This window comes from Pseudopipra pipra, chromosome 1 (genome assembly GCF_036250125.1).
Source record: "Pseudopipra pipra isolate bDixPip1 chromosome 1, bDixPip1.hap1, whole genome shotgun sequence".
In the NCBI taxonomy this organism is placed as follows: Eukaryota; Metazoa; Chordata; class Aves; order Passeriformes; family Pipridae; genus Pseudopipra; species Pseudopipra pipra.
In genome coordinates, this window is record NC_087549.1 from 19,869,485 (window position 1) to 19,894,374 (window position 24,890).

The 24,890-nt window shown below is 39.8% G+C and overlaps 1 protein-coding gene across 23 annotated transcripts in view; it reads right to left on the minus strand.

The window, feature by feature from the left end:
• Nucleotides 1-3,085: 3,085 nt before the first annotated feature.
• The window catches only part of RIMS2 (regulating synaptic membrane exocytosis 2), a 451,223-nt gene continuing 429,418 nt past the window's right edge, over nucleotides 3,086-24,890 (minus strand). For 22 of the 23 annotated variants that reach the window (XM_064646980.1, XM_064646989.1, XM_064646998.1 and 19 more), the window contains 5 exons: nucleotides 9,812-9,953; nucleotides 8,403-8,515; nucleotides 7,557-7,658; nucleotides 6,465-6,604; nucleotides 3,086-6,022 (listed from right to left, as the gene is read on the minus strand). In XM_064646980.1, the coding sequence (XP_064503050.1) occupies nucleotides 5,804-6,022; nucleotides 6,465-6,604; nucleotides 7,557-7,658; nucleotides 8,403-8,515; nucleotides 9,812-9,953 (716 nt within the window). In that variant the 3' untranslated portion in view covers nucleotides 3,086-5,803. Of the gene's footprint in view, nucleotides 6,023-6,464; nucleotides 6,605-7,556; nucleotides 7,659-8,402; nucleotides 8,516-9,811; nucleotides 9,954-23,897; nucleotides 24,043-24,890 lie in introns of those variants that run through there. The other variant, XM_064647155.1, reaches the window with a different exon arrangement.

The following is a 24,890-nucleotide window of genomic DNA, read 5'->3' on the forward strand; positions in this document are numbered from 1 at the left end:
GGCTTGGTGCCATGACTGCTTCCCTGGGGAGCCTGTTCCAGTGACTGACCACCCTCTGGATGAAAAGCCTTTCCCTAATGTCCAATCTGAACTTCCACCAATGCATCTCCGTTCCATTTTCTCATGTCCTATCACTGGTCATCAAAGAGGAGATCAGCACCTCCCCGTCCACTGACCCCTGTGAGGAAGCTTTAGACTGTGATGGTATCACACCTCATCCTTCTCTTCTCCAAGCTGAATAAGCCAAGTAACCTCAGCCACTGCTTGTGAGTCTTGATCTTGAAGCAGTCTACCAGTGCCAAACCTGCTCCCACTTCATTGAGGTATCCTGAACTGCCATGGCCATAAAGCTAATGCATCCAGTGCCACTCACCCACTCCATCTGCATGCAAACTCCAGCTCAGTAATAACATTTTGGATGGCTGTTAATAAACTGTACTTGATTGCAGGAACAGTCACAGAGGAAGGCAATTCTGACAAACTTTTCCTTAGTCCTGTGCTCTGCACTCTCTGAAGATCTAGGATGCTCTTTCCTTTTCATGCGACCTCATGTCAAATATGTTTTGGGGCATCAATGCCCTGTGGTTTAATTAGTATGGCTGCTTCTCTTTCTCCCTGGGACTGGGCTGAAGAGTGACCTGACATGGCAGTGTGTCAGATCTGGGAATTTAATTCCCAGCTATTTCTTCCTTCATCAGTCATCAGCCAACTGCTGCCCTCAGACCAGGTAATTATACAGGCAGTTCAGATAGGTCTTGCTACTGAAGGACCATGGAATCCTTGTTCTTATTTCTGACTCCTAAGGCTGGATCCACTTCTAAGCACAGCTACCATGAAGTTGGACATCCAACACAACCCAGTCATCACTTTCTTCTTTTGTGGCCAATAGAGAGAGAGGGAGAAAATCTGATCTCCCCAGCATGACTCATCCCATCCTAAATGAGAATCTAAAATAAGCATATATTAAGCCAATAATCTCAGAAGTTAATTTATCTTTGGTATTAGTAGCATATAGTTGTTTTTTGGTTTTGTTTTGGGGTATTTTGCCACATAAAGCTAGCTCCCATAAACCTGTCCTAAAGGTGAACCATTCTTTGCTGGGCAAATGTGCATCTTCTTGCTGCTTTCTCCTGGTAAAGGGTTGCTGTAAATACTTATCAAGGAAGGGACGGAGAGGGTAGTCACAATTGGAAGATGGTTATGAGATCTACAGCTCTGGTGTCTGCTCTTTGCTGCTTGGGTGTCAGGGAGGTGAGAATTGCACAGAGGTATGAGCTAAGGAAATAAGTACAAACTGCTCTAGACTCCCTCACGGCATTATCTAACTGTGAGGAAGCTGTGAAATCTATTGCTTTGTTAACTTTTATGCCATATTAAACTTCTATATAAAAACTATTATGTTTTAATTAATTACACAATTGTGAACAGCTATTTGATAGTAGCGAGAAACTATGGGAATGCAATGGTGTGCTCGTTAGGATGTGTTGGCCCCACGCTCACCCTCATCATGGCAGGAGCATCCTGCTATTTAAGCCTTAAAGACCTGAAGTAAAGGCATGAAAGCAGAAAAGCCCCACAATTAGGATGATGTGGTGTTTTACTGCATTTTTTATTGGCATAAACACTTCCCAGAATAACAGCATGAATCAGTCATCTGAGCCAATGTTTAGTAGTCATGAGTAAAGCAGTACTGTTAATATTAAAATGAACTAAACTTGTTTGGTTTGAAATTAAGTAGAGGTAGACAAGAAGAAACTGATGAGGGGAAACAGCAAGCAGTCTTAAGAAACTCTCTCAAAGAACAGGAGCCTTTACAAAACTAGTATGTTGTGGCTTTTTTTGGCCACAGCATGCCTTTTCAAGTATTCTCTGAGAGTAATTGTGTATATTTCTTAAGAGTGGCAAAGGCAAACAAGGTCTCATGTTCAGCTGTGGGAGGAGGTGGGTTTGCTGCCCTGCTGCCCACCCCACCACAGGGCTGGAGGTGATGCACTCCAGGTCACAGGGCAGTCTCACCTGACCTTGCAGCCCAGCTCCTACATGGGTACCTGCCTGCCCTGGCACCCTTGCAAGAGCAATGTCAGTGTCAGCAGAAGAGAAGAGGGACTTGCTGGGATATAAGTGGCTTAACAAACTAGGAACCTGGGTCTGTTCCCTCAGCACCCCACTTTCAGATGCAGTACAACAAATGGAGTTCCCACCTTCACGGTTCCCACCAGTGCTCTACCCAAAATACACTTGCTTGCTTTTTTGGTGGTTTTGTCTCATGACAGTACTGCAGTGCTTCTTTTTCCTCATATCTGTAATCAAATACACACACTTTGCTGTACAAACTGCTAGGCAGCTTCTCACTCTTCAGTAAATTTCCAAGGCACAGGTATTTGACTTAATGAAGTGCTCGTGTTTTGCCCAGTCACCACTGCCTGTGCTGATGCTGCCTCTGAGGGGTCAGGTAGAGATAAAAGTCTCCACTCCCCCCATCACCACCCACCCCTGACACAGCTGTAGAGGTGCTGGACCACTGCCTGCTCACTGATGTGGAGGCTGCATGAGCCCCTGCAGCCATCACTGTCAGATGGGCACTCTGTCCTCATTTGTACCCTGCTCCCAAAAAAAGGCAGCTAATATTAGGTGGTATCTAGGGACAGGGTGGAAGCCTGCAAACAGATATGCTGGAAGTCTTAACTGGATGGTGTGGCCACTCCACAGCAGATGGTGGGAGCACTTCAGAGTCTCAGCACATTTAGTATGTTGGTTATATCGGAGTTGGAGCGTGTCCTCACAGCCAGGATTGGCAGCTTGGGGCCAGCTCCATCCTGGGAGCTGTGCACTCTTTTGGCATGTGAGAGTTGGAGGGTGGCCGGAGCACAGAGCCTGATGCCTGGCTGGGGGGCAGGCAGACCCAGCCTCCCACTGCTCCCCAAGCCTGGCAGTGATTGTGGCATCTTAAAAATGGCATTTCATCTGCGGCCCTGTTGAGAGAAGAAAAGCCTGCTTGTTCTTCAGCTGCATGAGCTGCTTGTCACCAGCTCCACTGAAGGATGCTGCCCACCTCGGAGAAAAGCAAAAAAGCACTGCACACAAATTCTGTAAAGAAAATGTTTTATTTAAAGTGTTAAATACCATCACCAGAATGAGTTTGATTTACATTAGTTGGTGTTCATGACAGGCCTAATCTGCCCTTTTTTTTTTTCCCCAACTGTAATTCCTTTTAGCTTTTTAAAACGTACTATGTACAAGACAGCAGTGATCACTGGAATAGTGCTATTTACATGACTAAACCATAAGTAGAGTTGCAGACGTGTGAAAATTAAAAAAAATACATTAATTTTTTTAAAATAAATACTGCATAACAACAAGTATGTACAAACCTTCCATGTGTCATCTCTTTGATTTTAAAATTTGAAATAATTTATATAGGACTATGCATACAAGAATGTGTGAGCACATCTCACAGTGTCAGGAAAATGGTTATGTATTTTTGTTTATATCCTAGGGGATATTGTAGACTGTATGTTAGTAGTATTTATTTGCTGCTGGTAGACAGGTGTCTAAATTATTTCAATAAATATAATTTTACCAGTCTGTCTACTAACAATAATCCATTATATAAACTCTGCAGACAAGACACAATCTCGATTTCTATGATATTGCACAAAGTAAAAGGCATTATAAGTGATACTGTTATTACTTTTGCCCTCTTACGAGGCATTTACAATTTGTTAATGGGAAACTTCAATAGATTTTTCAATAAAATCAGAATAATTCTGTGTGGCCTTAAAGGTAAATGTAATGTATACTTCAAAAATTATTGCAAGGTTTCAATAATAAACCTTAAGTAGGTATTAAAGGCATACAAAGACCCAGAAAAAAAGGATATTTGTTATTAAATGTTAGCCAGTTACATTCCCTTTAAACAACATAATTTAATGAGAAGCTTGAACTTGCAGCACCACCCAATGGTAGTTACTGTATGCTACAAAAACCAGGTTTTTGAAGATGCATTAACTGCAGTGAGGTTCTGGTAATGGTGTCAAATAGCTGTCAGAGTGGTACTGATAAGCTTTCTTTAAGGCTATTTTACAAACCAAAGACTGTTATTTTCCAGACTGATATTACTTAATTATGTCTTTTGCAATGCAAATGTAATTTATGAAAATTGAACTTTACAGCAGAAGAACTGTCTGGATTAGTAACCTGTGTTGCTTTTGTAATCTCAAAAATGTAGCAATCAATTTGGTTTAGTGCAAATAAAAGTGCTTAAATTTATTTCCTAAAAATCAACCAGGTACTTAATTTTTTCTCTTTCCAAAAACCTTCAAGAAATGATAGTTCAGTCTTTGAATGAAAGATGCTGGTGCTGAAAACAAATTTATTGAAGACATCTTACAATGGCCACATGATTCCAGTATTTTGCTGCAGAATTCAATTTGAAGGTGAGAAAAAAATGAAAATAAGTTACCATGCACTGTACAATAAATTGCAAAAAGTTCAAATATCTTCTTTATCAAATACATGCTGAATTACATTAATGTACTCCCAAGCCATGTTGCAAAATCCTTTTCAACATGCTTGAAAAAAAGTAAGTTCTTAATCAATATTTTTCTCAAATAATTCAGAAATGCAGAACAATCTGCAACCCTGAACCAAATATGGGGCATAAGAGAGTAATAAGTCAAAAGGTAGCCATTTTAGAATATTCTGATCATCCTGGGAGGTAGAGGGGAAAAAGAGCAAAAGGAAGAAGGGAGACTGGAAGGAGAGATAGAGAAAGGAGGTGGTAAAAGAAGTGTACAATTTGCACATTATGTTGAACTTTACAAGGCTTGTACCTTTTACATTTAAATAAATTTAATATATTACACTTATTTCTTGTCACATAAACAGAATTTTAAATATTTGCTAGAAATTATTTTTTATTTTTAATATAAGTCTGCAAAAATACAGACCATGATTGGTTTAAAGAATGATAAACGTGGTGTGTCTTTGTATCACCCTGTTGCATTCTCTTTCCTTTAAAACCATGCACTAGTGAAATTTATTTTTAAAAATAATATAAACTGTTGAAAATGGCTGATTTATTCTTTTTTCTTTTTTTGCAAGTTGCAGCCCCAAGAAAATAATTTAAGTGTTCAGCTAAATCTGTGTCCATGCAAAAAAGTTTCTTAATTTCATACAGTACAGTATATCCACAGAATTTTATTTTTCAGAGAGTCCATCATGTCTGGGGTTTCACTGTGTGAATAGCTGGAGGTATGAAGCCCGCCACTTTAAGTCTTGAACCTTTTCAATATGAAGATTTTTCAGATCTCAAGCAACTGCTGCAAGTGCCAGTTGGCTTTTCCAGCATCCTTACATTCTTCTTTTCTTCCACTGTCTGCTATTCCACTGACTTGTAACGTGGCTTCGTGGGAGGGTAACTCCATTTCTGTGGCATAACCAAGCTTTAGGAGTAGAGGGCAGATAAATAAAGCAACGGGAGCAACAAAACAGATATGCTATTGAAAAGGACTTTTGTTGCATGAAACAGATTGATTTTTTTAGTTTAGTCCATGGCTTCAGATTGGACCAAAACTGAGTCCCTGAACTCCAAACCTATCAGTTCTTCATGATTTCAGTCCATCACCTGAGGGCCTTCTGTAGGGCACAATGTGTGCAACTTCCTTGAGAACACAGGATCGCGTTGCAGCCCTAGAAACAGGCTCAGAAGACACAACATTAAGCATGCAGTGTTACCAGGGTTTGCGACCTGTAATTTTATTTTTTTGTAACGCTGGTTGCTATGACAACAGTTTCACAGCTGCTATGAGCGAGAATATGAAGGTCCTGTTGAACTTTCAAGAGATGATTGGGAAGCTCTTCTAGTGAGAGGAGCTAAAGTTGGGTCTACTAGGGAAGAAGGAGGAAAAAGTTTGAACCACCCAATCACCATGTTGGACAGGTCCAGTTCATCTAAAAGTATCTGTGCCACTCCCATAAAGGATTTGTGATCCATACGTCCATAGTCTCCCCAAACAATTATCTGTTGGGAAAAGAAACAAGAAAATAGAAAGATTTCAGCAAAAATTATGAAAGCTTCAATCTGTTTTGTCAAATGTCTGCTTATTTAATTACAGTAATGAATGAAATATTTGACTGTTGACATAGTTCAGTTCTTTGCATACTAATTCATGATGGAGACACAGAAATGATCTGGGCAGTAACAGAGCAGTTATCCATGATACCAGAGAAAAGTGAGTGAGAGGAGCCCATATACATAGTAGAAGCAAAATAACCTGCAGCTAACTTTTGCTCCATACTTTCTACTTGCAAAAGCAGTTATTACTGTTGTATTTATCTGCTCAACAGGTATTTTAAATATCAGAATTTATTGCCAAATGAAGCATGAAAGAAGTTTGAAACTCATTCAGTGAAAACTGTACAGGTGACATTTTCAGGTTCAGATGAACGTTGATGCAAATTACCTGTAAAACTTTCCCTTGGGGACTTTCTTCAAAAGATAGAAGTTGCTGATAAAGTGGTTCCAGAGTTTTTCTTGCTACCTTTGTCTTCTTTTTGGCTATGCAGACTCCATTTTCTAATAGATACACCTTTACATATGGTGCTTTTAAGAAAGAACATGAAGAACAGTAAGTAAAGAAGTCCAGATTTTTTGCGTAACAGATGCACTTTCTATTACTATATAAAAATCTGCCTTTTAATGGATATATAACTTATATGAACAAATCTCCACAAGCAATATTAATAATTATTCCCATGCGAAGCATCTATGCATTTTCTTTACTCTTCTCCCTGGTGTATTTTTTCTTGACTTCTTTTTATATGTCTCTTTTGCCATGAAACAATTCAGATTTTGACCTGAAAAAATCAGGTATTCCTATATATAGTGTCCCTTTACTGTACAAAATGCAAAATAGGCCTATTAAGTAAATGAATGACTTGCAATGACTTTGGTGAGATTTGAATCAATGCTCCAAATTGTTAATAATTTAAAATTATCTACAAGGTGAAAATCAGTGAAGAAAAGACTCTGACACAATTTCTATTTTGGCAGAAGAGCTTGCTAAAAATAACATTATATTGTCCTTTTCATATAGTGTTATAGGACGTTAGATTATAAAATAAGTATCAAATACTGGTCTACTTTTTGAGTAGGTACCTATTCCATGTCTCTTGATTCCCTCTTCATTCCTAAGATTCCTACACAAAATCTTCAGTATATACCTTTCTTTCTACCCCATAATAAAGGATGCATTTGCTATTGCTGAAATATTTTTGTGTCTTCTGGTAGCCTGATTTTTAATTTCCTCCTGAAGTAGGGTTGATTTTTTTGTATCATTTCAATATGTTATGCATTTCAGTGTACAACATTGTGATTTACTGAGAGGTAAATTTGATAAGAGTTTACCATCCTGAACAGAAAAAACATGGATTTTTTTGGTAGAACTCTATTCTTAGAATCATAGAATGTACTGAGCTGGAAGGGACCCATCAAGATCAACAAGTCCAACTCCTGGCACTGCACTAAGATCGTTGCTAAGATTTTTCTTCCTCACCTGGCAGTGTCTTTGAACCTGGTTTTACAACAAGGCCACGGGCTCGGATTATTTCTACTTCCAGTTGTCCTTTCTTGTCCATCATTCCCACCTGAATATCTCCTAGACAACAGAAAGAAATCCTGGCATTGTAATTCAGAAATACTTAAATATATGAAATGTCATGAGAATTTCTAGGATGAATATGTAGTGACTTGTATCATCTGCTTTCCTTCAGGAAGTATGATCTGGATTTTAACACTAATAGATAATTTAACACTTACCCTCTTCACTGCTCTTTATGTTAGTAAACTATTTAAAAACCCTGCAATAAGATCTTGACTCCCACTTCCCATGCCCCTATTACTTCAAATTAATTTCCCTTTCTTGTCTTAAGAATTTCATATTCAAAAAAGGCATCAAGGGAATTAGTACAAAGCAGCTCTGTAAAGATGCTTGAAATCTCTTCACCATGCCTTTAGTTTAAGACACATATGAAAAGATAATCTGTGAATATTAAAAAAGTCTGTAAGCACAATAATAACAAATACTTTGCACCTAAATTACCATTTTTATATGACATTATCAAAGGGATTCAGAGAAAAGACTGGTCCTATTAGTCCCATTTTAAGGATGGAAAACTGACGAAGAAGACATAAAAGACTGATTTTTTTCAAAGCACCTTACTACTTTAGAATGTCTTATTAAGCATCCATGATTACTTTGGCTGCAGTCATAGCTTTGGTCTTAACTGAGTTGTTCAAAACCACATGGGAAATCCATATTTAAAGGGAATCTAGATAAATTCTATGTTCTAATTACCAGACCAAATCGAATATATCATATCTATAGGACATAAACTCTTACCCATTGATGGTGTTGCCAAAGTCTGTCGTCCTACAAGCTGGGCGGGACCAAGTCCATCCAGAAAATCACTGAACTGGCTATCTGCAGCCAACCTCACACCAGGGAAAATCAAACTAGAAATAAAATTAAAAAAAAAAATAAATTTGAAATTTGTTTGGTTGGTTTTTTGTTTTTTGTTTTCTAAATGTTTTGTACTTAGTGTTCCTGCTCACAAGGAACTTGCAAAACAATTACTGTAATTTTCAAAATTTCAGTGTTCAACAAACAGCAATTCAGCCTCCAGCATATAAACAAACAAGTAACAAAAGCAATGATCCTCAATACTTTTGCCATTAGTATTTTTCCATCATGCTTTTTCCAATATATTAAAGACCTCTGTTAATTATTGTAGTATTCATATGAGACCAGTTCAGTAATATATTAATGCACATCCTTACCACTTATTTAGTTACATGAAGGTAAAATTGCTCACGTTTCTCAGTCACTGTGAACTCAATGGCTGAATATCAAGTGCAGACGGTGAAACGATGACATTAGACTGAATACTGATTGGTATTTTTAAAATCACCTTTTAAAATCAGCATTCATTCTATACATTTTGTTAAAAACGCCCTTGAGAATGCCATCTATTCAATAATGGAACTGGAATCCATTGTGGCAAATGACCAAAGTAACTTAAAATTCAAATTCTTGCCATAAATTATCTGTGACCCATTACAAAGCAACAAGAACTAATGAGATTTGTAATGACCAACCATAAAGAAACGTCCATCTCAAGTGCATATAGTGCATCAACCTGGACATGTAAGATATATTGTGCAGCACAGATATACCACCAGTGCTGTGAATACCACTAACAAATCAACCTACAATAAGACTTTTCTGGGCAATGTCTTGGGTATACCGCTCGTAAGTCTTTAACTTGGGCTCTTATGAAAAGCACGATATGTGACAGACTCATACTTCTGCCCAGATAATTTCTTTAGGATTAAAGTAGCAGAATCTTTGAAAAACTCTAGAGCCCAGTGAATGACACCTAGAAACATTCTGGAAATGCTTTGCTCTGCAAAACACTGACATATGCAAGGAGTTTTTGGAAGAGAATTTGTCCTTATCTGTGTTTTAGCTGGCATTCTGCACCTGCTTCCCCCTCCTGACACACCTGATGTTGATGTTCTGACCTCCCAGAAGCCTTTCTAATGGCACAACAGAAATGAGCCTCATCCTTACTGCACCAACAATGGGAGACTCTTTCTGTCACAGAGGAAGACTTAGGCTTGGTCCATCAATGACACTAGCTTGTGAAGGGAATTCTGACTGCACAGGATCTACAGCGTTCACTGTGCTTCTCTCTAACTACCAGTTTCATGCAAAAACGTCAGGAAACCAGAGTTATAACTACCACTTACTTTCCCTCAGAACTGTAGCTGTTCATGCTCCCATCCGTCGATTCCCGGCTAGCCTGACGAGTCATCCAGTTCCTCATCTCCACAGCCAGCCCTGTCTCAGTGCTCCTCTGGACGGTGCTCCGCAGCTTCTTGCCCCCTGCTTCTGTGGAAACAAAAGAGAAGCCCCCATCACACTGTGCTGTCCCAGCTGGGCAGCCCTGCTGGCAGCACACCACCACTCCATGTGGCAAGAACACTCAGAGACAGAAATTAATGACCTGTATCGAAACTTCCATTTAAAAATTAACAAGTTTTTAATAATAGTCGAGCAGCATCGTAAATCTCTTTTACAGGACCTTAGCTCTGTCACTGCCTGCTTTTCAAGGTCAGACAGCATGTACACAAAGCAAGTCTGCTCATGGAGGTAACCAGATTTAAACAATCCATAGTCTAGCATGTTTAAAATATATTTTCTTTGGGTGAATAAATCCCTCTTAGGAATTCAATTAAAATGTTACCATGATGTCAAAACCTGCAGATGAATTATTTTAAAACATTTGGTCATTATCTGCTAAATCAAGTTACAGATATCCATTAGTGAGGATCATAAACCACAAATCAAGAACCCTTCCCATGCTTTCTTCTCTATTCACTAGCTACCTTAAATTTATATTTAAAATATGCAGTATTGGTTTTTATGCACAATATGAAACTTTATCACCACCTCCAAGAACAACGATTTTTCTATCTGCTCGCATAGTTTAATTTTAGTTGTAAAAACAGCAACATAACAGACATCTGAGTATCAGACACAGGAAAAAATACTCAAACAATATAATAGTATTTTAGTAACATTTAGGAATTTTGATCAAAACCTCAGCTGGAAGATATACTGAACACAACACACACATAAAAAAAAAAAGAAATTAGTAGGAATGAAGCTTCAGTTTTTCTTTCATTAATAAGACAGTCACTCCATGTCATTTCTGATTTTAAATGCTGTTCCCTGCAATGGAGCAAGTAATTTTGCATACCAATTTCTTTTATCTGTTCTATACACCTCTGACTTTAGCACAGTGATGTGTGATATACAGATAATATTATAAAAGAGCAAGAACTCTAAATGTAAGCTACACCAAATAATAATAGAATTCTTAAATATTGACACAATGAGGGTAGAGTAATATCCAATATCCTAGGACATCTAGGGACTCAACTTCCTTCTGCAGTTGTTGGTAGCATCTGCTACCCTCTATACCTTTGCTGGCTCATCATGTACCAGAGATCAGAAGAATTTCTGGACCTGTGTGGTTGGTGAATCTCTAGGGATTTGAAAATGGAAATGAGCAAAGGGAGGAGATCGTCCTGGGACCAGGACTCTCACACTCCATGGAGAATATGTGAGCACAGGGACTGACTTAGAGTAAGAGGACCTGTACCCTCAGGGAATGGAATAGAGATATCCGTTTCAACACATGCATTCCGTGTCACTGTCCTACAGGCTGCAGCATGGGATGAAGTCTCCCAGGCCCCTCAAGTCAGGAGGAATATTAGGTCAGATAAAGAACATGGGAAATTAAATGAAGTGGGAACTAGACACCAAAAATACCTTGAAAACCACCAGCTCCTTGTCAAGAAAGGTTAATAACACTGCAATATTTAACAGCAGTGAGACATTTCTATAGCAGTATCATGAGTGTTTCAAATCATGTTGGTTATTACAAGCCTTCTACATATTCCTTAAGACCATAACTTTTCATCAGTATGTAAATATAACAGAAGTAGTAATTCTCCTCTAGAACTTCAGCTTCCCACATGAATGCAGTACCCAATAGAATGAAAAAATATTGCTACTAATCAAAACTACTTCTCAAAATGCCCATCAATACCTGATGCAAAAAATACAAATAAAAAAGATACCAGGCTAACATGACATATCAAAAATGAAGGGCAGAAATCAACAATTTCATTTCTATTGGGCTGTACTGTTCCAAGCGCCTGCTGTTTTATTATTTATATTCAACTGATGAAAGCTGGCAGTTGACTTCCAACATTGGCCCAGAGTTGTTCTAAAATACAAGCACTCATTTCAAAGAAATATTCTCACAAAACTGCCAGAAAAATATTGTGCTGTAGTTTTGTAGAAAAGGTACACTGTATCATAGCTACACAGGAAAGGCACACAACTCCTGAAGCCCCATGCTTGTTATTGTATTGTTATGGGATATTACTCTCCCTTTCCAAGAGCTCTTTTGATCTGTAAATATTAATTTTTATGCAAATTTAACAGAATATCTACACCTTGCATGATTCTTTAATATCTTCATATAATATCTTTCAAAGATTTTGGGGCTTGGGTGCTATATATGTTTGATTATGTGATACATGAAGGAGCATATAGTAACTTTTATTAATTTGTAAGGCAGATTTTTTTGTTCTGAATTAGAATTATAAGTCTGTATGCCTTTACTCTAGAAGAAAATTCATAGAATAAAAAATCAACATGTTCATTGCACATCAATTTACTGAGAAATCAAGGCAGAACCAGTGCAACTGCCATTCAAGTCTTCATGGAGGCACATGTGTAGCTGCTCACAGCATCCCTCTAAAACTTATTTTTAAGTAGTTTTACTTTCCCACATTGATTTTAATTGAAATAAGTGCTCTGGTTCACATGACATTCTGGCACACAGCTGATAAGATACAACTCTTATACACCATGAAGTTAGGCACGTGTAATATATCCAACTTTTGTATAAGTGTGAGTGGCAAACAATAGTCATTTTGACCTTAATACTGAATTTAAGGAGGGCCAAAAGGAATAACTATAATAACGTGAATAACTATTTCTCAGCTTTCAACGGAAACAGTCAGTGCTCTCTGATGGTCTCCAAAGATCTGACCTTTGATCAATAAGGCTCCTAATCATGATTTTGATGCTTCTTGAAATAAGAATTGAAGATTTCAACAGCAAAATGGCAACTTGGAAGAGAGATATAGAAGACTCAGATCACAGGCATGACTCCTGAGCCACTGCCTGAGAGATGAATATTCTTTCAGATGAACCTTGGCTAAACTAATATGTAATAATACACATGAGAAATACTCCCACTTGATTGCCCACAATACTAGCAATACATTTATACCTGGAAAAATGTTAATAAATAAAAAATAATCTTACAATTCCTCAAAAAATTTAAAATCAAAGACAGTATTTGTATCATCCATAATTTGTTTCATAAATTCAGCATCCAAATACTTAAAATGTTGCAAGTAGCAATGAAAATGTAAAGTATTTACTCAACTCAAAGAAATAGCCTTTAGTGCCATACTTCCAGGCTGTACCTGGTAGAACATCTAGTTGAAGATCTTATCACTCCAGTAAATCCAAACTGGTTTCCCTCATTCCTGCCTGGAAGTTGAAACCTCTCTTATGTTTACTCAACTACTCATGTGGCTGCATTCTGTACTGGACCCAGACCAAAAGGAACAAAGCAACAACGTGAATTAAAGTTGTTCTTTTTCTTTTAAGACAGATAATTTAAAAAAAAAAATTGTGAAAACAAGTATACAGTTGAATGAACCCAATTGAAGTAATGCTAATCTCTAGCTAGATGAATAATTTGGGAATGCATCTGACACAAACACAGAAATAAACATGTAACTGGTGTCACTGTAAAAGTGGCGGTTTTATAATCCTAAAGTATATATACATATACACTCATGTTATGCATGCTGTTTTAATCTTACCAAATAAAAGGACACGGAAACAAGAGGGTTTGGAAGTGTACTTTTTTGTTAAATATGTTGCTGACCACCTACACTGAAAATAATTTTACTCACAATTTCCTAAACTCTAATAAAGAACATTGAAAATGTTCTCCAAATTAGTATAAGCTAATTGCCCTAGCAAGATGAAATTTCTCTCAAGTCCCCATCACAAAATATGGAATACATTATCCTCAAAACACTATTTCAGATTCTTGCAGCCATATTGTAAGGAGTGGAATAAATTACCAGAAATAATTGCTTTGGTATTTATGAAAGCACATTCATTCTTATAGTTAATCACACTGGTAATTTAACTAATATGGTTACTGCAAATAGACTCCGCAGGCCACATTTTCTAAATTACATGCAGAATTATTTGTTCCCACAACTCAGAGTGCAAATCACTTGCAAATTAGGGATGCAAAACTACTGATATGATCTTCAATAGCAGATGAGGACAAGTCAAAAAATGCAGTGAATGCAACACATCATCTTCCATCATCTGGGATCTAGCCAGATGAAATCTGCCTCTCGTAGGGAGAGTGGGAGCTCTCAGCTTGCTCTCAGCAAGAACTTCCTACAACTGCTCCCCAGCAGGCACAGAGCCCTGAGAGAGAACGTGGCTGGCACAGGCAGAGGCAGGCAGGCTATGCCAGTCCCCAGGTTGTACGCGATCTCTTGGTAGGACTTGTAATGAGTACAGAGCACAGAGCAGCTGTGGCTTCAGAAACACACTCAAGTGCTTGAGGTGGCTCATATCTGCTCCCCCCACCTCAACAAAAAGGCTGCATAAAAACTGCTTCAGTATCTTCATTTGAATTCAGGAGTTAGATCCACAAAAAGAACAAGCTGCCTTAAAGTGAACATTTCTCAAGAGTCAAACTCTTTTCATATCTTGTTATCTGCTCTGGGCATATTAACACCAGGCTAGATAAAATCATCAGAGACAGTCTACCAACAATTGAACCTACTAAAGAAAAGTGGACCTAGTAGGTCTAAATTCCCTTGCAGCTCCTCATTCTGTGTCTGAAACAGCCCATGTTTTGGCTGCATTGAACAAGGCATTTAGCTTCTTTTGAAATACTGGGAACCACAACCACGTTGTTTCTTTCTTTGTGTCACCCACAGACCGCAAGCAGAAGACATGGATTAGGATCTACTAATTTAAGCGGGATTTGGGAAACCCAGATTCCATTGTCACTTGAGTTTGAGCACACCTCATTGACCTCAGAGGCCAATGCTAACAACCAGCTTAGGAAGTGTTGTGCTACAGTCCCTCCGACGAAGGTTTTCACAGTGCACGCTGTCAGCATTTATGAAGCCCAAAGAGCATTTGTAGGGACAGGAAGAAACTGTAACCAGGGGCTTTCCCTTACTTGTAAGGAAGACCTGTGTTCTAGTTCCTGCTTCCATGAATACCTGAACATAAAATGCTGAAAAATGGTGACTAGGATGAAAATGGCCTGCCTGGATAGGCCCAAAGCAGAGCTGCCTTCAGTAAGGGAGCAGCCAGGTTTGGAAAGCGTGAGTCTGGACTTACAGCCTCAGTTTGCACTTTTAAATTTCTTGGGAGGCCCCACTAGTTTTTCATTCTTCACTCTCTTGCTGTTCTTTCCTCTGGACATAATGGAAGCATGGTTAATTAAGATTAAGGTTAATTAAGATAGCACCTAAATAAAAGAAAGAGAGAACTGAATGAAATAATCAAGTGCAAAACTGTTGCCTGAACTTCTGCTCAAAGGCTGGTATAGAAGCTTTGGCGTCCCATTATTGATGAATTTCCATAGACAGGACCCAAGAGGCAGACATCACCAATCTCAGTTTTTCCTGGCCAGGTTACAGCATCCTTTGTCTGCATTCCATTTCCCTGTCATGGCAAGGCTGGTCATATGTTTAGTCTGAAAAAGATCCCCATGGCTAGCTGTGGTCATGTGATTTAAAGTCAGTTTACCACGCACAGCTTCCAAGCAATGCTGTGGTTTAAGGCAGGCACCTGCTCCTTATTCTCTCCCACCTCTTGATGTGTTTAAAGCTCTATCCTGCCACTTTAATTTCACTCCTCTTCTGATGTCCATTCTCCAGTCTTAACTGATCCTTCAGCAAATTGTTAAAAGCATCAGACAACAGAAACTTCTTTTGCCTCCGTGGGGCATCCTTCAGTTTAAGCTCTTCCAAGACTTACAGTCCCCAAAAGGTTTTTGAAACATTTTTACAAGACTGAAATGTTAACAAAGAGCTGTATTTCTACATACACAGTAACTAATTACTTAACGGTCCTTAAACTCTAGTATCCCTGGTGTTATTATTCACAATCACATGCTACATATAAAAAGGACAAATAGCCATCTTGGATATCCTAGGGCTTGTTTTCAATATCTGTGCTAGGTAACACTCCTGGAAACCCCAATTAAGTATATACAGCACCATGGCACAGGGGCTTGATGCTTGACCCTTGATAACAGACAAAACAATGGACTGGCAGCCATCCCATGGAATCAAAACTAAATAACCGCAGCTGTAAGGAAGAGATATGTTAGTCCTGCTGTGATTTCCACTTCTTGTTTCATTACCTGGCTCTGACTATCTAACAACAAACTGGCTATGCAGGTCTGCTTGGATCCTTTGTTTTAGAGATGCTGATTACAGATCTTGCTTATAATACACACTAAGAAAATAAACTATTTTTTATCATTTTAGTCACCTATTTGGCCCAAGAGAGATCAGGACATCTCTATTACATTTATGCTATTTTTTCAAATGTATGACTGCAGAGCCAAGAAGGAACATTTTCTTCAAGTTTGTGTAAGATACGTTGATTGGCAAGTCAACTGTTATACTGAGATTGACTGAGTTAATAAACTACCCTTGGACTAAACAGTCCAACTAGAGATCCACAAAGGTTTGAATCTAACTTGGAAAAATACCGTTCCACATTAAATGTCTCAAATATGGGATCATAAAAAATGTTTAGTTCTGATGCAATACAAAATCAGCAGACATCAAACGCAGAATGAATATGCTATCCCGATGACTTTTATTTAGAAATGCACAACACCTGACAGTGAGACACAGATCAGCAATAGAGGCCACTCAGGCCTTTCCAGCACTACTGCAGAAGTCTCTGTTTCTGTTACTGAGAAGGCCATCAGTTTTTGAGGTGTGGTCAGAGGATGCACCCTACAAAAGCCTTGCACAACTGCTGTAGAACTGAACACAGAGATACAACAATGAAGAAGCACGTGGCTTTGCAGCCCACAGCTGTATGTCCCATGAGGCAAGTGACCTGAATGAACAGTTCTTCAGGAACCCTCATTTAGAGCAACTCCGATCTCCATGCAGATAAATGTTCTTATCATTCAAATATAACAGGTCTGACTATGAATACTTTGTGCATGTGTCAAAACAGAATGGTAGCATTTTATATCTACTTTGTACATCCTGTACAACAACCTCTATAACTACAAAAAGTGCAAAGCAGTGGGAAATCAGTCTCATCCCAAAGCTATTAAAGTCCTGAAAAATAGAGCAAGCAATTTTGTGGAGTTACATTCTAATTTTGTATACCATTTATATAAGGAATAACTAAATAGGTGCACATCTTCATCACAAGAAATCTTTGCATCCAGTCTTTGATTTTGTCAATGACAAAGGATGATTATATTAAGTAAATAGAAACCATTGCTGCAGTTTTGAGAGCTAATGTTTTTATGTTTATGTGTACATTCAGTTTTCAGGATGTATTCCATTCTTATGCATTTATTAATAACCATTACTCCATGCAGTGCCAAGAGCAGATTAAAACTGCTTAAACAGCAAATAGTATATACATTGAGGAGTTTAGAACTGCTTTTTTATTTTTGTATTATATATGAAGTGAGAGATACTTTCTAAATATGTAATAATGACAGTAACACTATTCTTCAATCCAACCTTGATTCTTTTTAGTATAGCAAGGGTCATTACATATGCTATCAGACAGATCTGTGCAGCATTGTTGAATGATGTAGCAAGTGTGTTGAAACAATTCAACAGCCTTTATTAGGGCTTAATGAGATAGATGGTGCCAAGGAGTTGGATGGCTACTGAGATTACACAAATTAGAAACAGCTCTTCTTCCTTTGTTTTGTCTAACATGAGTAATGATCCTATGCAAATATAATTATTTAAATAACCACAGTTCACAAAAAAACTGAGCAAATTTCACACCATAATGACCCATTTTCAAACTACTGCTGTTAGACATTTACCTCTCCAACAACGATACAGCATGTTGCTGCTCTGACTACACTTGACCTTGACATTGAAAAATGACAATTACAGTACATAGATATAAATGAGACAGGTTTTTTCACTTTCATGTAGGTACCACCAGAGATGCAACTTGTGGCTTCACTGCTGCTGTTATAGCCATACTTGAGTTATCTGTAAGCTATTCAGATACATGTACGTACAATGTAACTAGAAGCTCAGAACAGTAATACAACTGTAAGAGAAATACAACTTTAAAACTCCACTGGGCATTTCTATCATAAGGCAGGTTGAAGTATGTTGTACTTTGAATGCTAATCCTTCTGCAGTTTCTTCTACTTTTCTGTTAACTTTCCAGAGGTTTCCCAGAACACACGTGATTTTTTTTTTTTTTTTTTGTCACACTCTTTACTTTGCGAACAACAGTATAGTTTTTTTCTATGCTTATTTTTCAAAAGGTCTCACCCCATCTTGGCATCTACAGCTACTTCATTAGTATAGTACCTGAGTGTAAAAACTGGTAAAAACATTTGCAACTGGAAGGAAAGATGCAAATTGCTAGAAATGCCTGCTGTACTGCCTCCACCCTGGAACTCAGCCTGTGGAGCTGCAGAAGTGGGAGAGACCCGACCTCACCATCCTCACCAACCATTCTGTCATCCTGACAGAAAGGTTGACTCAGCTCAGCCCCTGAGCCTTGCCCTAACAGGAAACAGAAAAAATTATCAACTGTAAACTTAAATGTCATGCAGATTCTGTATGGAACGATTACTGTTGCATATTCAGAGTGCATTTTATCATCTAAAAGATGAGCCACCCCACTGTTGCATGAGATGTGCAGTAGATGATGTCTGGTGTGTTAGCAACAATCAAACCAAGATCTTTAAAGCTTCATCTTTTATAGTAGATAACCTGTCACAGGGTATTATACCCTTCTTTCATATTCCTCCTTGCCTCTGCCTCCGAACATTCCACATAAACAAGGTCATCTTTACCACCAAGGCCAAAAAGTAGGCCAGTTCCCCTAAGAAGATGTAGTTACTCTCATTTTCTTCATTGCCTGATACTCCTATATAACTTTATTCTTTTTAAGATGATAATTTTAAAGCATAACTACTTCATGTGCAGAATTCTCTTCACTTTAATAATTACTTGCTAATGAATTGATTGTTACTACTTCCCCCATTTTCTATTTCTGGTCAAATTATTGTCTGCTTGTTATTGTCTACTGGGACCTCCAGAGGGACAGTGTGATCTGGTGGTCTAACCACAGGAATAGAATCCAGGAACTGCCAAGCTTTATTCCAGCTCTACCAATGAGCAATGATTAATCAGTGAGAAATGCCACTGAAGCCAGCTACAGCGCTCAACTGAGCAGCTCAGCCTACATTTAAATAAGTCCCAACCCTTCACTCACTGGCAGCACTCCTGCTGATACCTATGTGGGATCGAACAACCCCTCCAGCAAGTTTCCCAGCTAGTTATCAGCCAGGTGACAGGAGCGTATAATGTGCTTCTATTCCTGCTGAACTCTTGCAGCAACACTCAGATACTTCTTTCAGTACACATCAATATGCAAAACTGTAACATAATTTTTTCTTAGCTAATGCAACTAATTTTTGCTATTCTTGGCATGATTGTCTTGGACTGAAGAACATTCTGTGGCTTTTTTTTTTTAATTGCCTTTTGTTTTTCTAACATACTGGGAGACCAAGATGCTTTCCAGTTCTTTCTGAATTAATTTATGACTTACATTATCATAAATTATCTCTTGAATTGTCTTGAGCACCTGCAAAGCATTTGGCTTTCCCCTTCAATCTTATAGCTTCACTACCACCCAAAAACCTTTGCAAAAGAAGATATTAAACTGAAGTACACTCCCTTTTGGCAGGCATAATCTGCACACAGATCTTGCCATGACCAGCAGTTCCATTGCTGCACTCCTGGCAACCTACTATTTTAACAGTTTATACCAACACCTCAGTGCAAACGCAAATCAGAAGTGAATGTAAACAGAGTATAAAACGGAAACTGTAGTGGAAATTTATTACAGCAAACAATACACACACTGGAGTTTGAGGAAGCATCAAGTTACCGTTCCACTCATAAAAACAGATGTAGGCTTTCTAGTGACTACATATGGTCTGAATCTCTCTTCCTTTCTCTGGATGTTGGATAACTCCAATTCTTCTCCCGTAAACTGCTCCAGTAACCTTCTTCAGTAATCTGCTCTAGCACCTTTTCCAGTTGTTCAAAGAAAAGATTAGTATATTCATATGCACTACTTGTAAATATATCACGTGCATGAGATTTTGCATTATGACTACACAGACATTTAAAAGGATGTCACATGTGTTTACATTGAAATTCCCTCATCTTTTGAAAATGACAAAATTTTCCTTAATTTCAACAAGGCCAGGATTTAAGAAAAAATGAGAGGCTTTGGATGTTTCAAGAGCATTCATACAGGTACTGATTTGTCTTCTGTCCCATGCCTCTTCAACAGTTTCCATGTAATTTAAGTCTGTTCCAAGCATTATTTGACACTAATTCTCACTTCACTATGTAGACTATACATTTTATCCCCAATGAATCTAACAAAAAATGCAAAAGATGTGCTCTTTAAAATCCTTGATACTTTGATAACATACATAATTTGTTCTGGTACCAAATGACATGTTAGTCCTGTGTGTGCACGTGCACACATGCCAGAAAAAAATTGATGATGAAAAGAACTATTTTTTAACACCTTTTACTAGACATGGCTAAGAATAATAAACTCCTTTAAAAATAATCAAAGTGCGTAAACTTGAAGGACTCAACTAATAAGCAAGTAGGAAATGCTAGTGTGAATAGCAGTTCCCTGTGCTGCAAACCTGGACAACCACGGCAAGTTCAGGCCTAGCCATGGCAAGTTCCCCCTGTACTCTGCACTGGTGAAGCTGCACCTTGAGCAGTGTGTTCAGTTCTGGGTCTCTCACTTCAAGGACATTGAGGTGCTGCAGCGTGTCCAGAGAAGGGTAACAAGGCTCTAAAAAACATGTCTCATAAGGAGTGGCTGAGGGAGCTGGGTTTGTTTAGTTTTCAGAAGAGGAGGCTCAGGGGGGAACTCATCGCTCTCTACAACTACCTGAAAGGAAGTCGTAGTGAGGTGGGGGTCGGTCTCTTCTACCATGCCTGCAGTGAGTGGACTAGAGGAACGGCCTTAATCTGAGATGGGAGATTCAGATTAGATACTAGAGAAAAGTTTTCCACTGTTAGGGTGGTCAGGCATTGGAATAGGTTTCCCGGGGAGGTGGTGGAGTCACCATCTCTGGAGGTGTTCAAGAGGCCTCTGGATCTGGTGCTGGGTGATTTAGTGGTTTAGGGGTTACAGTGGTAGTGCTGGGTGGACAGTTGGACTAGATGTTCCTGAAAGTCTCTTCCAACCTTGATGATTCTATGATTCAAGGCTACCAACTGGAAAATGGAAGCCCACTTCTTCAGTACATCAGAGCTTGGATGCCAGGGTTTAAGAAGTCTCATTCTTTAATCAGTTGACATGTAAATGGATCTTCTCAATCATCACATTCAAAATAGTTTCTAAAATTATTCTTATTAATATGTTGTATGAGTTACTATTCAGTTGTATTGAGATACTTACTATTCACTTATTTCTGAACTTGACAGTACTCATATTCCTTCATTCTGAAAGATATACCTCTGGACCAGTCTATTGATTTCAGCAGTTAATGAATAAAAGTCTTCAAGAGAGTATCACAAAAAAATGCCTCAACAGGTCAGATTTCCTATTTGTATTAAAAATGTGATTGAGTGCGAAATGTAAAAAAATAAAAAAAAGGCACTCTTGTAGAAGGATATCTTTTTTTAACCTATTCATACATAGAAATAACTACACCTTGAAGGTAGTTAACTTATGAAGTGGGTTTAACTTCTTTTTTCAGGCATTATCTGCGTGAACATGGGAGTGCATGTACCACACCTACTTAAGGGCAGTGGTGGTACATTAATATAATTGCATAAAGCACTCAGAAGACAACAAATTCCAATTTGAGTGCAGAGGTGACCTGAGATGAAAAAAAAAAAAATCACAATTTTTTTCTTTCTAATCCCAGTGAGAGCACTTGGGAAAAGAACTTAACTGTCATGCCTGTCACTTTCTCTGTAACCTGGTATGTCTAAAATCTCAGGTAGCAGAAACTCAGATGCATAAAAACTGCATAGCAATTACATCTCTATTTTTTCATGGGAATTACATTTAATGCATTTTCAAGTGTAGACTACATCTAAATAGGATCAGATAACATAAAGCAACACAACATGTGAATCAGTATACATTCTTTTAACACTTCTGTTTAAATAACTTGCCAGCACAAACTAAATAAATCATTACAATTACACTTAAATTTACAGATATTCCTCTACTGACTTCCATGTATTTCATGTTTTTTTGAACCAGTGAACAGTTTTAAACATACACAGATTCAACCGAGGAATCACTTAAGTGTTTCCTAGAGAAGTAAAGAAAACAAACTAGAACAAAACAAATCAATACTCTAATTTCACACCAGATTAATTCAATTATTGGAGCTAAAAATCAGGACTGAAAAGAAAACTATTCTGGAATGATAACGAAAAATAATCCTTAAAGAATACCTAAGCATGTGTAGCCTAATTTATGATATTTTCAGTGTGTGTTTTCAGCCATAATGTTTATTAACACATCAGAAGATTAAAAATGCCCTCTGGAGCCTACCCTGAAGTCTACTGGGAATATTTTGCAGTTCACTTTGTTGTTAAAGGAAGGGAGCAAATGAGAATTCTGAAGCACCTCACACTTTGTTCCAGGGAGCAACTCCCTCTTTTCCATGAAGAGGGGCAACCTGGTCAGCCTGAGAGTAGGAGTGGGGGAAAGGTGGGGGACCACACCTCAGCATTACATCAGAAACAAAATGTGCTTTGGAAAAGAGACTTCAGGGACTGTTGCACATGAAAAGATAAATCAAGATGTGTGAAAATTGGGGACACGTATTTGCCACTGAAATTTCAGCCTGAGATGTGGAAGGTGATACATGCACATACAGATATTTTAAATACAGATCATGAATGATGTACACACATAGCTGATACACGTTTGTGTAGCAGCACTGGACATTGGTATCTCTGTTTTATATTGCTCAAATCTATTGAAGGTGCAATATACTCCATTAATCCCAATGAAATTAAAAATCTTGAATTAGTTCTGATTAACCAGGCGAAGTAAACATATTTCAACACACCAGACTATTTTCGTTATGAAACCAGTATACTCAAAACAAACTCATGAAACACAAGTTCTGTCCTGGGTAGTTTTGTGCCATGCTTAACTATACATTTGTTACACACATTCCAAATAGCACCCTTCTTGGGGGGCATGGCTATAGAGAAAATCCATTGTATTTCTCTTGTCATGTAAAGTTCTGGTCCTGCAATAAATATATGAAAATTACACACATGCTTTACTGGTTGGATTTCCTTTTATGAGTAGAGATTAACTGTGAATGAGACCTGCAAGGTCTACCTGGACACATAGACTTCTACCTATACTGCTGCCCCCCAAAAAAAGTCAAACAGAGACAGTATTTCATTGCTCAACTCCACTGTTCTGTGTGAACAATGTTACAGTAACAGACAAGGGATACCTGAGCAAGCCCACGCAGTGTCAGAAAGCCACCCACAAGGAAGCATGGTTCGTTTTTCTTATGAGTGAGCAGAAAACGGAGAGGTCCTCTATCCCTTTTCTTGGGTTTCTTTTTCCAACATTACTAAAGCTCAGCTTATAACTTCATTCACAGTGTGATGATAAAAATTATCTGTTAAATCACACCTCACTCTCCAGCTACAAGCACGGTGCTACCAACTTCTCTCTCAGCCTAAGTCACTCTCCGTTACTCGCGTCCTCCCATCCAGCTCCGCGTTCGGCACCGACCCCCGGCCCTTCCCGGCCACCTCCGAGTCCGCCCCATCCGGGGAGCACCCCGGAGCGCCCACGGTCCCGCGCACACCTGCTGCCCTCCTCCCGACCCTGACACCGGCTCCGGCCCCTCACCTCCGTCCTCCTCCTCCAGGGAGTTCATGCAGGGAAAGTAGACCGCCAGTGCCTCGAAGGAGGCGGAGAGGCTGCTCCGGCTCTGCGAGCGCTGCATGGTGCGCCCGCCGGCGGCCGTCTGCCGGCCCATCTTGGCCGAGCGGCACCCGCCTTTGGCGCGGTACAAGAAGCGCGGCGTCTTGGCGGCGGAGCGGGAGCGGCGGCGGTGGCGGAGGGCGGCGGGGAGCGCTGGGCGGGCTGCGCTCCGCGGGGCTCCGCTGTGCCCGGCTTTGCCCCGCTGTGCCCGGCTCTGCCCCGCTGTGCCCGGCTCTGCCCCGCTGTCTCCGCCGCTGCTCCCGGCGGGGCGGGCCGCCGCAGCCAGCACGGAGCCGCCTACCAGCAGGGCGAGCCGTCAGCCGGCGGCGCAAGTCACCGGGGCGGGCGGAGGGGACGGCGCCGTGGTGCGAGCCCCGCCAACGGGACGGGACGGGATGGCCCGGGCGCTGTAAATACCGGCCGTGCCGGAGTCAGGATAGGGAACGGCGCCGGCCGGGAGCGGCGGGACGGCCCGCAGGCACCGCCCGCACACTTTGTTCTCCCCGCCCGGCCCCCGACGGACCGACGGGCGGCCCCTGCGCGGCAGGAGGCGGGAGGGGAGCGCCGGGTCTGGCCGGGGGCTCATGGGGATGCTGAAGGCGGGAAGAGGCCATAGGAGGGGCGGCCCCGCGATTCGGTAAGGACTGAAGATGAGCTGGAGCTGGGGACCGCTTCCCGCACTCCCGGCCGGCGGGACACAACGGGCAACTGTCTGATCTCAGGTGGTGTTTGTATGAAAAGGGAACGAAACGCTGAACCACAGAAAGGCTGTGGTGGGAAGGGCCACCTAGCACGGTCACCTAGAGCCAGCTTCTCTGACGGGGGCCAGACGGCTTTGAGTATCTTCAAGGATGGAGACTCCACAGACTCTCTGGGCAACCTCAGTCGCCAATGCTCACTCACCCTCACAGTGAAAAA